Genomic DNA, 17,327 nt, shown 5'->3' with positions numbered 1-17,327 from the left:
ACTCTTTGTCTGACTCTGGGAGTTTGTAATGGGATGGTTCAGAGGGAGTTTCACTCTGTCTGACCTTGGGAGTTTGTAAAGGGATGGTTCAGAGGGAGCTTCACTCTGTCTGACCTTGGAAGTGTGTAATGGGACGGTGCGGAGGGAGCTTCACTCTGTCTGAACCCAGGAGTGCGTGTGGGCCGGTGCAGAGGGAGCTTTACTCTGTGTCTGAGCCTGGGAGACTGTGATGGGATGGTGTGGAGGGTGCTTCACTCTGTGTCTGACCCCGGGAGACAGTGGTGTATTGGTGCGGAGAGAGATTCACTCTTTGTCTGACTCTGGGAGTTTGTAATGGAATGGTTCAGAGGGAGTTTCACTCTGTCTGAACTTGGGAGTTTGTAATGGGATGGTTCAGAGGGAGTTTCACTCTGTCTGACCTTGCGAGTGTGTAATGTGATGGTGCGGAGAGAGCTTCACTCTGTCTGACCCAGGGAGTGCGTGTGCCGGTGCAGAGGGTGCTTCACTCTGTGTCTGACCCTGGGAGACTGTGATGGGATGGTGTGGAGGGTGCTTCACTCTGTATTTGACCCCGGGAGACAGTGGTGTATTGGTGTGGAGAGAGATTCACTCTTTGTCTGACTCTGGGAGATTGTAATGGGATGGTTCAGAGGGAGTTTCACTCTGTCTGACCTTGGGAGTTTGTAATGGGATGGTTCAGAGGGAGCTTCACTCTGTCTGACCTTGGAAGTGTGTAATGGGACGGTGCGGAGGGAGCTTCACTCTGTCTGAACCCAGGAGTGCGTGTGGGCCGGTGCAGAGGGAGCTTCACTCTGTGTCTGAGCCTGGGAGACTGTGATGGGATGGTGTGGAGGGTGCTTCACTCCGTGTCTGATGCCGAGATTATGTGATGGGATGCTGTGGAGGGAGATTCACTCTGTGTCTGAACCCAGGAGACTGTGATGGACCGGGGCAGAGGGAACTTCACTCTTTCTCTGACCCCAGTAGTGCGTGATGGGACGGGGCGGAGGGAGCTTCACTCTGTGTCTGACCCTCGTAGTGTGTGATGGGATGTTGCTGAGGGAGCTTCACTCTGAGTCTGATGCCGAGATTGTGTGATGGGACGGTGAGGAGGGAGATTTACTCTGTGTCTGACCCCTGGAGTGTGTGATGGAATGGTGCGGAGGGAGCTTCTTTCTGTGTCTGATGCCAGGAGATTGTGATGGGATTGTGCGGAGGGAGCTTCACTCTGTGTCTGACCCCAGTAGACTGTGATGGGACGGTGCGGAGGGAGCTTAACTCTGTGTCTGACACCAGGAGACTCTGATGGGATGGTGCAGAGGGAGCTTCTCTGTCTGACCCCGGGAATGTGTGATGGGATTTTGTGGAGGGATCTTCTCTGTCTGACCCCGGGAGTGCGTGTGGGCCGGTGCAGAGGCAGCTTCACTCTGTGTATGACCCTGGGAGACTGTGAAGGGATGGGGCGGAGGGAGATTCACTCTGTGTCTGACCTCGGACATGTGCGATGGGATGGTGTGGAGTGTGCTTCACTCTTTGTCTGACCCCGGGAGACAGTGGTGGGTTGGTGCGGAGAGAGATTCATTCTTTGTCTGTCTCCGGGAGTGTGTAATGGGACGGTGCGGAGAGAGCTTCACTCTGTCTGACCCTGGGAGTGTGTGTGGGCCGGTGCAGAGGGAGCTTACTCTGTGTCTGAGCCTGGGAGACTGTGATGGGATGGTGTGGAGGGTGCTTCACTCTGTGTCTGACCCCGGGAGACAGTGGTGTATTGGTGCGGAGAGAGATTCACTCTTTGTCTGACTCTGGGAGTTTGTAATGGAATGGTTCAGAGGGAGTTTCACTCTGTCTGAACTTGGGAGTTTGTAATGGGATGGTTCAGAGGGAGTTTCACTCTGTCTGATCTTGGGAGTGTGTAATGTGATGGTGCGGAGAGAGCTTCACTCTTCCTGACCCCGGGAGTGCGTGTGCCGGTGCAGAGGGTGCTTCACTCTGTGTCTGACCCTGGGAGACTGTGATGGGATGGTGTGGAGGGTGCTTCACTCTGTATTTGACCACGGGAGACAGTGGTGTATTGGTGTGGAGAGAGATTCACTCTTTGTCTGACTCTGGGAGTTTGTAATGGGATGGTTCAGAGGGAGTTTCACTCTGTCTGACCTTGGGAGTTTGTAATGGGATGGTTCAGAGGGAGCTTCACTCTGTCTGACCTTGGAAGTGTGTAATGGGACGGTGCGGAGGGAGCTTCACTCTGTCTGAACCCAGGAGTGCGTGTGGGCCGGTGCAGAGGGAGCTTTACTCTGTGTCTGAGCCTGGGAGACTGTGATGGGATGGTGTGGAGGGTGCTTCACTCTGTGTCTGACCCCGGGAGACAGTGGTGTATTGGTGCGGAGAGAGATTCACTCTTTGTCTGACTCTGGGAGTTTGTAATGGAATGGTTCAGAGGGAGTTTCACTCTGTCTGAACTTGGGAGTTTGTAATGGGATGGTTCAGAGGGAGTTTCACTCTGTCTGACCTTGCGAGTGTGTAATGTGATGGTGCGGAGAGAGCTTCACTCTGTCTGACCCAGGGAGTGCGTGTGCCGGTGCAGAGGGTGCTTCACTCTGTGTCTGACCCTGGGAGACTGTGATGGGATGGTGTGGAGGGTGCTTCACTCTGTATTTGACCCCGGGAGACAGTGGTGTATTGGTGTGGAGAGAGATTCACTCTTTGTCTGACTCTGGGAGATTGTAATGGGATGGTTCAGAGGGAGTTTCACTCTGTCTGACCTTGGGAGTTTGTAATGGGATGGTTCAGAGGGAGCTTCACTCTGTCTGACCTTGGAAGTGTGTAATGGGATGGTGCGGAGGGAGCTTCACTCTGTCTGAACCCAGGAGTGCGTGTGGGCCGGTGCAGAGGGAGCTTCACTCTGTGTCTGAGCCTGGGAGACTGTGATGGGATGGTGTGGAGGGTGCTTCACTCCGTGTCTGATGCCGAGATTATGTGATGGGATGCTGTGGAGGGAGATTCACTCTGTGTCTGAACCCAGGAGACTGTGATGGACCGGGGCAGAGGGAACTTCACTCTTTCTCTGACCCCAGTAGTGCGTGATGGGACGGGGCGGAGGGAGCTTCACTCTGTGTCTGACCCTCGTAGTGTGTGATGGGATGTTGCTGAGGGAGCTTCACTCTGAGTCTGATGCCGAGATTGTGTGATGGGACGGTGAGGAGGGAGATTTACTCTGTGTCTGACCCCTGGAGTGTGTGATGGAATGGTGCGGAGGGAGCTTCTTTCTGTGTCTGATGCCAGGAGATTGTGATGGGATTGTGCGGAGGGAGCTTCACTCTGTGTCTGACCCCAGTAGACTGTGATGGGACGGTGCGGAGGGAGCTTAACTCTGTGTCTGACACCAGGAGACTCTGATGGGATGGTGCAGAGGGAGCTTCTCTGTCTGACCCCGGGAATGTGTGATGGGATTTTGTGGAGGGATCTTCTCTGTCTGACCCCGGGAGTGCGTGTGGGCCGGTGCAGAGGCAGCTTCACTCTGTGTATGACCCTGGGAGACTGTGAAGGGATGGGGCGGAGGGAGATTCACTCTGTGTCTGACCTCGGACATGTGCGATGGGATGGTGTGGAGTGTGCTTCACTCTTTGTCTGACCCCGGGAGACAGTGGTGGGTTGGTGCGGAGAGAGATTCATTCTTTGTCTGTCTCCGGGAGTGTGTAATGGGACGGTGCGGAGAGAGCTTCACTCTGTCTGACCCTGGGAGTGTGTGTGGGCCGGTGCAGAGGGAGCTTACTCTGTGTCTGAGCCTGGGAGACTGTGATGGGATGGTGTGGAGGGAGTTTCATTCTGTGTGTGACCGTAGCAGACTGTGATGGGATGGTGTGAAGGGAGCTTCTCTGTCTGACCCCGGGAATGTGTGATGTGATGGTGTGGAAGGATCTTCTCTATCTGACCCCGGGAGTGTGTCTGGGCTGGTGCAGAGGCAGCTTCCTCTGTGTCTGACACTAGGAGACTGTGGTGGGATGGTGTGGAGGGAGATTCACTCTGTGTCTGAACCCAGGAGACTGTGATGGACCGGGGCAGAGGGAACTTCAATCTTTCTCTGACCCCGGTAGTGTGTGATGGGACGGGGCGGAGGGAGCTTCACTCTGTGTCTGACCCTTGTAGTGTGTGATGGAATGGTGCGGAGGGAGCTTCTTTCTGTGTCTGATGCCAGGATTTGTGATGGGATGGTGCGGAGGGAGCTTCACTCTGTGTCTGACCCCAGTAGACTGTGATGGGACGGTGTGGAGGGAGCTTAACTCTGTGTCTGACTCCAGGAGACTCTGATGGGATGGTGCAGAGGGAGCTTCTGTGTCTGACCCCGGGAATGTGTGATGGGATTTTGTGGAGGGATCTTCTCTGTCTGACCCCGGGAGTGCGTGTGGGCCGGTGCAGAGGCAGCTTCACTCTGTGTATGACCCTGGGAGACTGTGAAGGGATGGGGCGGAGGGAGATTCACTCTGTGTCTGACCTCGGACATGTGCGATGGGATGGTGTGGAGGGTGCTTCACTCTTTGTCTGACCCCGGGAGACAGTGGTGCGTTGGTGCGGAGAGAGATTCATTCTTTGTCTGTCTCCGGGAGTGTGTAATGGGATGGTGCGGAGAGAGCTTCACTCTGTCTGACCCCGGGAGTGCGTGTGCCGGTGCAGAGGGTGCTTTACTCTGTGTCTGACCCTGGGAGACTGTGATGGGATGGTGTGGAGGGTGCTTCACTCTGTGTCTGACCCCGGGAGACAGTGGTGTATTGGTGCGGTGAGAGATTCACTCTTTGTCTGACACTGGGATTTTGTAATGGGATGGTTCAGAGGAAGTTTCACTCTGTCTGAACTTGGGAGTTTGTAATGGGATGGTTCAGAGGGAGTTTCACTCTGTCTGACCTTGGGAGTGTGTAATGTGACGGTGCGAAGAGAGCTTCACTCTGTCTGACCCCGGGAGTGCGTGTGCCGGTGCAGAGGGTGCTTCACTCTGTGTCTGACCCTGGGAGACTGTGATGGGATGATGTGGAGGGTGCTTCACTCTGTGTTTGACCCCGGGAGACAGTGGTGTATTGGTGCGGAGAGAGATTCACTCTTTGTCTGACTCTGGGAGTTTGTAATGGGATGGTTCAGAGGGAGCTTCACTCTGTCTGACCTTGGAAGTGTGTAATGGGACGGTGCGGAGGGAGCTTCACTCTGTCTGAACCCAGGGGTGCGTGTGGGCCGGTGCAGAGGGAGCTTCACTCTGTGTCTGAGCCTGGGAGACTGTGATGGGATGGTGTGGAGGGTGCTTCACTCCGTGTCTGATGCCGAGATTATGTGATGGGATGCTGTGGAGGGAGATTCACTCTGTGTCTGACCCCAGTAGACTGTGATGGGACGGTGTGGAGGGAGCTTAACTCTGTGTCTGACCCCAGGAGACTCTGATGGGATGGTGCAGAGGGAGCTTCTCTGTCTGACCCCGGGAATGTGTGATAGGATTTTGTGGAGGGATCTTCTCTGTCTGACCCCGGGAGTGCGTGTGGGCCGGTGCAGAGGCAGCTTCACTCTGTGTATGACCCTGAGAGACTGTGAAGGGATGGGGCGGAGGCAGCTTCACTCTGTGTCTGATGCCAGGAGATTGTGATGGGATGGTGCGGAGGGAGCTTCACTCTGTGTCTGACTCCAGTAGACTGTGATGGGACGGTGCGGAGGGAGCTTAACTCTGTGTCTGACCCCAGGAGACTCTGTTGGGATGGTGCAGAGGGAGCTTCTCTGTCTGACCCCGGGAATGTGTGATGGGATTTTGTGGAGGGATCTTCTCTGTCTGACCCCGGGAATGCGTGTGGGCCGGTGCAGAGGCAGCTTCACTCTGTGTATGACCCTGGGAGACTGTGAAGGGATGGGGCGGAGGCAGCTTCACTCTTTGTCTGAGGCTGGGAGACTGTGATGGGATGGTGTGGAGGGTGCTTCACTCTGTGTCTGACCCCGGGAGACAGTGGTGGGTTGGTGCGGAGAGATATTCACTCTTTGTCTGACTCCGGCAGTGTGTGATGGGATGGTGCGGAGGGAACTTCACTCTGTCTGACCACGGGTGTGTGTGTGGGCCGGTGCAGAGGCAGCTTCACTCTGTGTCTGAGGCTGGGAGACTGTGATGTGATGGTGTTGAGGGTGCTTCACTCTGTGTCTGACCCCGGGAGACAGTGGTGGGTTGGTGCGGAGAGAGATTCACTCTTTGTCTGACTCCGGGAGTGTGTAATGGGCCGGTGCGGAGGGAGCTTCACTATGTCTGACCCCGGGAGTGTGTGTGGGCCGGTGCAGAGGGTGCTTCACTCTGTGTCTGACCCCGGGAGACTGTGGTTGAATGGTGTGAAGGGTGCTTCACTCTGTGTCTGACCATAGGAAACTGTGATGGGACGTTGCGGAGGGAGCTTCACTCTGTGTCTGATGCCGAGATTGTGTGATGGGACGGTTCCAAGGGAGATTCACTCTGTATCTGACGCAGGGTGTGTGCGATGGGACGGTGCAGAAGGAGATTCATTCTATGTCTGACCCCGGGTGTATGTGATGGGATGGTGCAGAGGGATCTCCACTCTGTGCCTGACCCTGGAAGAGTGTGATGGGACGTTGCGGAGGGAGCTTCACTCTGTGTCTGAACCCAGGTGACTGTGATGGGCCAGTGCAGAGGGAACTTCACTCTTTCTCTGACCCCGGTAGTGTGTGATGAGACGGGGCGGAGGGAGCTTCACTCTGTGTCTGACCCTAGTAGAGTGTGATGGGACGGGGCGGAGGAGGCTTCACTCTGTGTCTGACCCCGGGAGACAGTGGTGTGTTGGTGCGGAGAGAGATTCACTCTTTGTCTGACCCTGGGAGTTTGTAATGGGATGGTTCAGAGGGAGTTTCACTCTGTCTGACCTTGGGAGTGCGTAATAGGATGGTGCGGAGGGAGCTTCACTCTGTCTGACACCGGGAGTGCGTGTGCCGGTGCAGAGGGAGCTTCACTCTGTGTCTGACCCTGGGAGACTATGATGGGATGGTGTGGAGGGTGCTTCACTCTGTGTCTGACCCCGGGAGACAGTGGTGTGTTGGTGCGGAGAGAGATTCACTCTTTGTCTGACTCTGGGAGTTTGTAATGGGATGGTTCAGAGGGAGTTTCACTCTGTCTGACCTTGGGAGTGTGTGATGGGACGGGGCGGAGGGAGCTTCACTCTGTGTCTGACCCTAGTAGAGTGTGATGGGACGGGGCGGAGGGAGCTTCACTCTGTGTCTGACCCTAGTAGAGTGTGATGGGACGGGGCGGAGGGAGCTTCACTCTGTGTTTGATGCCGAGATTGTGTGATGGGACGGTGTGGAGGGAGTTTCACTCTGTGCCACACCAGACTATGCGATGGGATGGTGCAGAGGGAGCTTCACTCTGTATCTGACCCAGGGAGTTAGTGATGGGATGGTGCGAAGGAAGCTTCATTCTGTGTCTGACCCCGGGAGGCTGCGATGGGATGGTGCGAAGAGAGATTCAATCTGTGTGTGACCCCAGTAGACTATGATGGGACGGTTCAGAGGGAGCTTCACTCTGTGTCTGACCCCTGGAGTGTGTGATGGGATGGTGCGGAGGGAGCTTCACTCTGTGTCTGACCCTAGTAGAGTGTGATGGGACGGGGCGGAGGGAGCTTCACTCTGTGTTTGATGCCGAGATTGTGTGATGGGACGGTGTGGAGGGAGTTTCACTCTGTGCCACACCAGACTATGCGATGGGATGGTGCAGAGGGAGCTCCACTCTGTATCTGACCCAGGGAGTTAGTGATGGGATGGTGCGAAGGAAGCTTCACTCTGTGTCTGACCCCTGGAGTGTGTGATGGGATGGTGCGGAGGGAGCTTCACTCTTTGAGTCACCCCAGGAGACTGTGATGGGACGTTGCGGAGGGAGATTCACTCTTTCTCTGACCCCGGGAATGTGCGATGGAACGGTGCAGAGGGAGATTCATTCTGTGTCTGACCCCGAGACTACGTGATGTAATAGAGCGGCGGGAGCTTCCCTCTGTGTCTGACCCCGGGGGTCAATGTGACCTGGTGCAGAGCGAGCTTAACTCTGTGCCTGTCCCCGGTAGACTGTGATGGAACGGTGCAGAGGGAGATTCACTCTGTTTCTGACCCCGAGTCTACGTTATGTAATAGTGCGGAGGGAGCTTCCCTCTGTGTCTGACCCCAGTAGACTGTGATGGGACGGTGCGGAGGGAGATTCACTCTGTGTCTGACCCCGAGACTGTGATGTAATAGTGCGGAGGGAGCTTCCCACTGTGTCTGACCCAGTGGGCATGTGATGGGACGATGCAGAATGAGCCTCAATGTGTGTCTGACTCCGGGAGTGTGTGATGGGATTTTGTGGAGGGATCCTCTCTGTCTGACCCCGGGAGTGCATGTGGGCCGGTGCAGAGGCAGCTTCACTCTGTGTATAACCCCGAGAGTGTGTGATGGGACGGGGCAGAGGGAGCTTCTTTCTGTGTCTGATGCCAGGAGATTGTGATGGGATGGTGTGGAGGAATATTCATTCTGTGTGTGACCCCAGAAGATTGTGATGGGACGGTGAGGAGGTAGCTTCACTCTTTGAGTCACCCCAGGAGACTGTGATGGGACGTTGCGGAGGGAGATTCACTCTTCCTCTGACCCCGGGAATGTGTGATGGAATGGTGCAGAGGGAGATTCATTCTGTGTCTGACCCCGAGACTACGTCATTTAATAGAGCGGCGGGAGCTTCCCTCTGTGTCTGACCCCGGGGGTGAATGTGACCTGGTGCAGAGGGAGCTTAACTCTGTGCCTGTCCCCAGTAGACTGTGATGCCATGGTGCAGAGGGAGATTCACTCTGTTTCTGACCCCAAGTCTACGTGATGTAATAGTGCGGGGGAGCTTCCCTCTGTGTCTGACTTCGTTGGTTTGTGATGGGACAGTGCGGAGGGATCTTCAGTCTGTGTGTATCCCCAGGAGAATGTGATGGGACGGTGTATAGGGAGCTTCATTATGTCTGATCCCGGGAATGTGTGATGGAACGGTGCAGAGGGAGATTCATTCTGTGTCTGACCCCGAAACTACGTGATGTAATAGAGCGGCGGGAGCTTCCCTCTGTGTCTGACCCCGGGGGTGAATGTGACCTGGTGCAGAGGGAGCTTAACTCTGTGCCTGTCCCCGGTAGACTGTGATGGCATGGTGCGGATGGAGATTCACTCTTTCTCTAACTCAGGGAATGTATGATGGAACGGTGCAGAAGGAGATTCACTCTGTTTCTGACCCCGAGACTACGTGATGTAATAGTGCGGAGGGAGCTTCCCTCTGTGTCTGACTCCGTGGGTGTGTGATGGGACGATGCAGAGGGAGCTTCAATCTGTTTCTGACCCCAGGAGTGTTTGATGGGATGGTGTAGAGGGAGCTTCCCTCTTTGTCTGTCCATGGGAGGGTCTGACGGGTTGGTGCGAAGGAAGCTTCACTCTGTGCCTGACGCCGGGAGCGTGTGATGGGACAGTACGGAGGGAGCTTCACTCTGTGTGTATCCCCAGGAGTATGTGATGGGACGGTGCATAGGGATCTTCATTATGTCTGATCCCGGGAATGTATGATGGAACGGTGCAGAGGGAGATTCATTCTGTGTCTGACCCCGAGACTACGTGATGTAATAGAACGGCGGGAGCTTCCCTCTGTGTCTGATCCCGGGGGTGAATGTGACCTGGTGCAGAGGGAGCTTAACTCTGTGCCTGTCCCCGGTAGACTGTGATGGCATGGTGCAGATGGAGATTCACTCTTTCTCTGACCCAGGGAATATGTGATGGAACGGTGCAGAGGGAGATTCACTCTGTTTCTGACCCCGAGACTCGTGATGTAATATTGCGGAGGGAACTTCCCTCTGTGTCTGACTCCGTGGGTGTGTGATGGGACGATGCAGAGGGAGGTTCAATCTGTTTCTGACCCCGGGAGTGTTTGATGGGATGGTGTAGAGGGAGCTTCCCTCTTCGTCTGTCCATGGGAGGGTCTGACAGGTCGGTGCAAAGGAAGCTTCACTCTGTGCCTGACGCCGGGAGTGTGTGATGGGACAATGCGGAGTGAGCTTCACTCTGTGTGTATCCCCAGGAGTATGTGATGGGACGGTGCATAGGGAGCTTCATTATGTCTGATCCCGGGAATGTGTGATGGAACGGTGCAGAGGGAGATTCATTCTGTGTCTGACCCCAAGACTACGTGATGTAATAGAACGGCAGGAGCTTCCCTCTGTGTCTGATCCCGGGGGTGAATGTGGCCTGGTACAGAGGGAGCTTAACTCTGTGCCTGTCCCCGGTAGACTGTGATGGCATGGTGCGGATGGAGATTCACTCTTTCTCTGACCCAGGGAATGTGTGATGGAATGGTGCAGAGGGAGATTCACTCTGTTTCTGACCCCGAGACTCGTGATGTAATATTGCGGAGGGAGCTTCCCTCTGTGTCTGACTCCGTGGGTGTGTGATGGGACGATGCAGAGGGAGCTTCAATCTGTTTCTGACCCCGGGAGTGTTTGATGGGATGGTGTAGAGGGAGCTTCCCTCTTCGTCTGTCCATGGGAGGGTCTGACAGGTCGGTGCGAAGGAAGCTTCACTCTGTGCCTGACGCCGGGAGTGTGTGATGGGACAATGCGGAGTGAGCTTCACTCTGTGTGTATCCCCAGGAGTATGTGATGGGACGGTGCATAGGGAGCTTCATTATGTCTGATCCCGGGAATGTGTGATGGAACGGTGCAGAGGGAGATTCATTCTTTGTCTGACCCCAAGACTATGTGATGTAATAGAATGGCAGGAGCTTCCCTCTGTGTCTGATCCCGGGGGTGAATGTGACCTGGTGCAGAGGGAGCTTAACTCTGTGCCTGTCCCCGGTAGACTGTGATGGCATGGTGCGGATGGAGATTCACTCTGTTTCTGACCCCAAGTCTACGTGATGTAATAGTGCGGGGGAGCTTCCCTCTGTGTCTGACTTCGTTGGTTTGTGATGGGACAGTGCGGAGGGATCTTCAGTCTGTGTGTATCCCCAGGAGAATGTGATGGGACGGTGTATAGGGAGCTTCATTATGTCTGATCCCGGGAACGTGTGATGGAACGGTGCAGAGGGAGATTCATTCTGTGTCTGACCCCGAAACTACGTGATGTAATAGAGCGGCGGGAGCTTCCCTCTGTGTCTGACCCCGGGGGTGAATGTGACCTGGTGCAGAGGGAGCTTAACTCTGTGCCTGTCCCCGGTAGACTGTGATGGCATGGTGCGGATGGAGATTCACTCTTTCTCTAACTCAGGGAATGTATGATGGAACGGTGCAGAAGGAGATTCACTCTGTTTCTGACCCCGAGACTACGTGATGTAATAGTGCGGAGGGAGCTTCCCTCTGTGTCTGACTCCGTGGGTGTGTGATGGGACGATGCAGAGGGAGCTTCAATCTGTTTCTGACCCCAGGAGTGTTTGATGGGATGGTGTAGAGGGAGCTTCCCTCTTTGTCTGTCCATGGGAGGGTCTGACGGGTTGGTGCGAAGGAAGCTTCACTCTGTGCCTGACGCCGGGAGCGTGTGATGGGACAGTACGGAGGGAGCTTCACTCTGTGTGTATCCCCAGGAGTATGTGATGGGACGGTGCATAGGGATCTTCATTATGTCTGATCCCGGGAATGTATGATGGAACGGTGCAGAGGGAGATTCATTCTGTGTCTGACCCCGAGACTACGTGATGTAATAGAACGGCGGGAGCTTCCCTCTGTGTCTGATCCCGGGGGTGAATGTGACCTGGTGCAGAGGGAGCTTAACTCTGTGCCTGTCCCCGGTAGACTGTGATGGCATGGTGCAGATGGAGATTCACTCTTTCTCTGACCCAGGGAATATGTGATGGAACGGTGCAGAGGGAGATTCACTCTGTTTCTGACCCCGAGACTCGTGATGTAATATTGCGGAGGGAACTTCCCTCTGTGTCTGACTCCGTGGGTGTGTGATGGGACGATGCAGAGGGAGGTTCAATCTGTTTCTGACCCCGGGAGTGTTTGATGGGATGGTGTAGAGGGAGCTTCCCTCTTCGTCTGTCCATGGGAGGGTCTGACAGGTCGGTGCAAAGGAAGCTTCACTCTGTGCCTGACGCCGGGAGTGTGTGATGGGACAATGCGGAGTGAGCTTCACTCTGTGTGTATCCCCAGGAGTATGTGATGGGACGGTGCATAGGGAGCTTCATTATGTCTGATCCCGGGAATGTGTGATGGAACGGTGCAGAGGGAGATTCATTCTGTGTCTGACCCCAAGACTACGTGATGTAATAGAACGGCAGGAGCTTCCCTCTGTGTCTGATCCCGGGGGTGAATGTGGCCTGGTACAGAGGGAGCTTAACTCTGTGCCTGTCCCCGGTAGACTGTGATGGCATGGTGCGGATGGAGATTCACTCTTTCTCTGACCCAGGGAATGTGTGATGGAATGGTGCAGAGGGAGATTCACTCTGTTTCTGACCCCGAGACTCGTGATGTAATATTGCGGAGGGAGCTTCCCTCTGTGTCTGACTCCGTGGGTGTGTGATGGGACGATGCAGAAGGAGCTTCAATCTGTTTCTGACCCCGGGAGTGTTTGATGGGATGGTGTAGAGGGAGCTTCCCTCTTCGTCTGTCCATGGGAGGGTCTGACAGGTCGGTGCGAAGGAAGCTTCACTCTGTGCCTGACGCCGGGAGTGTGTGATGGGACAATGCGGAGTGAGCTTCACTCTGTGTGTATCCCCAGGAGTATGTGATGGGACGGTGCATAGGGAGCTTCATTATGTCTGATCCCGGGAATGTGTGATGGAACGGTGCAGAGGGAGATTCATTCTTTGTCTGACCCCAAGACTATGTGATGTAATAGAATGGCAGGAGCTTCCCTCTGTGTCTGATCCCGGGGGTGAATGTGACCTGGTGCAGAGGGAGCTTAACTCTGTGCCTGTCCCCGGTAGACTGTGATGGCATGGTGCGGATGGAGATTCACTCTTTCTCTGACCCAGGGAATGTGTGATGGAATGGTGCAGAGGGAGATTCACTCTGTTTCTGACCCCGAGACTCGTGATGTAATATTGCGGAGGGAGCTTCCCTCTGTGTCTGACTCCGTGGGTGTGTGATGGGACGATGCAGAGGGAGGTTCAATCTGTTTCTGACCCCGGGAGTGTTTGATGGGATGGTGTAGAGGGAGCTTCCCTCTTTGTCTGTCCATGGGTGGGTCTGATGGGTCGGTGCGGAGGAAGCTTCACTCTGTGCCTGATGCCGGGAGTGTGTGATGGGACAGTGCGGAGGGAGCTTCAGTCTGTGTGTATCCCCAGGAGAATGTGATGGGATGGTGCATAGGGAGCTTCATTATGTCTGATCCCGTGAGTGTGTGATGGGACGGTGCGGAGGGAGATTCACCTGTGTCTGACCCCTAAACTATGTGATGGGACAGTGTCGAGGGAGCTTCCCTCTGTGTCTGACCCCGGACGTGTGCGATGGGATGGTGCAGAGGGAACTTCACTCTGTGTCTGACCCTGGGAGTGTGTGATGGGACGCTGCGGAGGGAACTTCGCTCTCTGTGTGACCCCAGGAGACTGTGATGGAATGATATGCAGGGAGCTTCACTTTGTCTGACCCCTGGAGTGTGCGATGTGATGGTGCGGAGGGAGCTTCTCATTGTCTGACCCAGGGAGTGTTTGTGGGCCGGTGCAGAGGTAGCTTCAGTCTGTGTCTGACCCTGGGAGACTGTGATGAGATAGTGTGGAGGGTGCTTCACTCTGTGTCTCACCCCGGGAGTGTGTGTGGGCCTGTGCAGAGGGAGTTTCACTCTGTGCCTGACCCTGGGAGACTGTTTTGGGATGGTGCAGAGGGAGATTCACTCTGTTTCACCCTGAGACTCTGTGATGGGTTGTTGTGCAGGGAGCTTCACTCTGTGTCTGATGCCGAGATTGTGTGATGGGATTGTGGAGGGAGATTCACACAGTGTCTGACCCCGAGACTATATGATGGGACAGTGTGGAGTGAGCTTCCCTCTGTGTCTGACCCCGGACGAGTGCGATGGGATGGCGTAGAGGGAGATTCATTCTTTGTCTGACCCCTTGATCATGTGATGGGATGGTGCAGAGGCAAATTCACTCGGTGTCTGACCCCAGTAGTCTGTGTTGGGACGGTGCAGAGGGAGCTTCATTCTGTGTCTGACCCCGGGACTGTGTGATGGGACAGTGCGGAGGGTCTTCACTGTGTGTGTGACCGCAGGAGACTGTGATGGGATGGTGCAGAGGGAGCTTCACCCTGATTCTCAACCCGGGTGACTCTGATGGCATGAAGCGGAGGGATCTTCATTCTGTGTCTGACCGCGGGAGTGTGTGATGGGACGGTGCGGAGGGAGCTTCACTCTGTGTCTGAGCCCAGGAGTGTGTGATGGGATGGTGCGAAGGGAGCTTCACTTTGTGTGTGTCCCCAGTAGACTGTGATGGGATGGTGCGGAGCGAGATTCACTCTTTGTCTGACCATGGGAGACTGTGATGGGATGGTGTGGAGGGTGCTTTACTCTGTGTCGGACCCGGATGTGTGTGAAGGGACAGTGCGGAGGGAGATTCACTCTGTGTCTGACCTGAGACTGTGTGCCGGGACAGTGTGGAGGAAGCCTCACTCTGTGTCTGACCCCGGGGGAGTGCGATGGGACAGTGCGGAGGTTGCTTTACTCTGTTCCTCACCCCGGGAGTGTGTGATGGGACGGTGTGTCAGGAGCTTCACTCTGTGTCTGATCCAGGTAGAATGTAATGGCAAGGTGTGGAGTGAGATTCACTCTTTTTCTGACCCCGGGCGTGTGTGATGGGACGGTGTGCAGGTAGCTTCACTCTACGTCTGACCCTGGGAATCTGTGGTGGGATGCTGTGGATGGTGCTTCATTCTGTGTCTGACCCCAAATCTGTGTGATGGGACGGTGCGAAGGGTGATTCACTCTGTGTCTGACCCCAAGACTATTTGATGGGATAGTGCGGAGGGAATCTTCCCTCTGTGTCTGACCCCGGGTGTGTGTGACGGGAAGGTGCAGAGGGAGCTTCACTCTTTTTCTGACCCCGAGATTGGGTGATGCGACGTTGTGGAGGGAGCTTCATTCTGTATCTGACCCCAGGAGTGTGTGTTGGGACGGTATGGAGGAGCTTCACTCTGTGTCTGACCCCAGGAGTGTGTGTTGGGATGGTATGGAGGAGCTTCATTCTGTGTCTGACCACTGGGGTTAGCGATGGGATGGTCATGAGGGAGCCTCACTCTGTGACTGACCGAATGCACCGCAGTTTTGTTCCTGATGTTGAAAGATCGATTTCAACAGGAGGTGTCAAGATTCATAGAGGACAATACATCTGCAGGTAGGGAAAGTCAGGGGAATTTGTAGGACCCTTGTGATGTTTCCTCTGTCCATGCCTCGCAGATCACAACAGAAGCGTCACATCCTCTGAGACCTGGCCCCTCAGTGGAAATCCCCCACAGGTATCACTCTTCTGCCACATTCCCCCCCCCCCCCACTAAGGGCACTCCTTGTACAGGAGATGGGCTTAGTTAGAGGGAGGGTCAGCGAGGAGGGAGTACCATGGGGGATGGGGGGCAGGTGGCGGAGAGGAAGGAGCGCTCTGAGAGCTGCGATGAGGTGGGAGCGCTGTTGAAGGGGTGGTGAGGAGGGACCGCCATAGAAGGGGGTGTGAGGAGGGAGCACCGTGGGATCTCACCGTCCTTTCCCTCCTCACCCCCCTTCTGCCATCACCCCTTTCCCGTCCTCTCCCCATTCCTCTCCAACTCGCCCCCTCCTCCACCATCCACACTCCCCCTCCTCATCCCCTCACCCCCGACTCATTCCTCCCTACCTTTCCATCCTCCATCCTCACTCCACCTCCCCTCATCTCTTCCCCTCCGCACCCTATTTCCCCCACCACCCCTTGCTGGGATGATTTAAGGGACTCACCTGAGATGTACTGCAAGTGGTGGGGCACCTGGAAGGAAATAGAGATGGGTTCAGGGGAGGACCACTCGCAGGGGCCGAGCGAGAGCCCCCTCTTTCTCTTCGCTTCTTCTTTGGAACTGTTCAGCCTCTCTCCCCTCGTGATAAGGGCCCCTTCCCCTTCCCCTTCCTCCTCGCCCTCCTCCTCCTCCTCCACCGCCGGCTGGTACCTCCGCTTACGGGGCGGCAGCGAGATCCCAGGGCGGCGGCGCCCGGGATCGGAGCAACCCCAGCTCGATCTCGGCGTGGTCAGGTCCAAAGGGGCACTGGTTGTTTTCTGGTCCATCAGGACCTCCCTGGGAGGGGAGGGGTTTCCCCGTGGAGTATTGCTCACTGCTTCAGTTGCCCTGGGGTCTTCTCGTCCAAATGCATCCCTGGAGGTCCAGATACCAGCAGCATCCAGCTGGGCCAGGGACCAGAGGGATGCCCCTGGCTCCCTACAACTGTGCGGGACTGCAGACAGTCAGATGTTTGGAGGTTGCAGAGGGTCAGATGTCCCGGGGTTGCAGACGGTCAGATGTCCAGGAGGTTGCAGAGGGTCAGATGTCCCAGGAGTTGCAGAGGGTCAGATGTCCGGAGGTTGCAGAGGGTCAGATGTCCCGGGGTTTACAGAGACTGGGATGTCCCGGGGGTTCCAAAGTCTGGGATGTCCCGGGTTTTGCAGAGTCTGGGATGTCCCGGGGGTTGCAGAGGGTCAGATGTCCCGGGCGTTGAAGAGTCGGAGATGTCCCGTGGGTTGCAGAGACTGAGATCTACCGGGGGTTGAAGCGTCGGAGATGTCCCGGGGGTTGCAGAGACTGGGATGTCCCGGGGATTGCAGTCTGGGATGTTCCGGGGGTTGAAGAGTCGGAGATGACCCGGGGGTTGCAGAGGGTCAGATGTCCGGTGGGTCCTCGCGCCTGCCCGGTACACCTAAGGCTCCGCTCTTCCCCCTCTCCCTGTCCTCCGTGGAGAGTCAGCCCTCCCACTCACCCACTCGCCTCGAGTGTCGGAAGCGAGTGCAGAGAGAGAAAGAGAGAGAGAGAGAGTGCAAGTGAGTCCGGGACTTTCCCCTACCACAGAGTTCATTGGCTCAGGGTGCGGGGAAGGAGGTCTCTCCGAGAGCAGGCGGAGGGGCGGGGTGGAGGAAAGAGGGAGAGGGGTGGGAAGGGGAGGGGAGGGGCAGGGGGAAGGGGAGCAGGAAGGGTTAGGAGGGGAGAGGGAGAGAGCAGGAAGGGTTAGGAGGGAGGGGAGGGGGAAGGAGATAGGAGGGGTTGTGGGGAGGGGGAAGGAGATAGGAGGGGTTGTGGGGAGGAATGGATGGGTGGAGGGGAAGGAAGAGAGGGGGGAATGGTGGAGGGAGGGTGGAGGATGGAGGGGAGAGGGAGAGGTGG

General features: G+C 55.9%; 1 protein-coding gene across 1 annotated transcript in view; it reads right to left on the bottom strand.

The window, feature by feature from the left end:
- bcl3 (BCL3 transcription coactivator) overlaps positions 1–16,939 on the bottom strand; it is a 50,325-nt gene extending 33,386 nt beyond the window's left edge. Inside the window, exon 1 of the mRNA XM_069940055.1 lies at positions 15,919–16,939. Within this exon, the coding sequence (XP_069796156.1) occupies positions 15,919–16,240 (322 nt within the window). The 5' untranslated portion in view covers positions 16,241–16,939. The remainder of the gene's footprint in view (positions 1–15,918) is intronic.
- Positions 16,940–17,327: the final 388 nt, after the last annotated feature.

The sequence above is a fragment of the Narcine bancroftii genome, chromosome 5, assembly GCF_036971445.1.
Source record: "Narcine bancroftii isolate sNarBan1 chromosome 5, sNarBan1.hap1, whole genome shotgun sequence".
NCBI lineage: Eukaryota > Metazoa > Chordata > Chondrichthyes > Torpediniformes > Narcinidae > Narcine > Narcine bancroftii.
The sequence above is the reverse complement of the archived record's forward strand: the minus strand, read 5'-3'. Positions and strand labels throughout refer to the sequence as shown.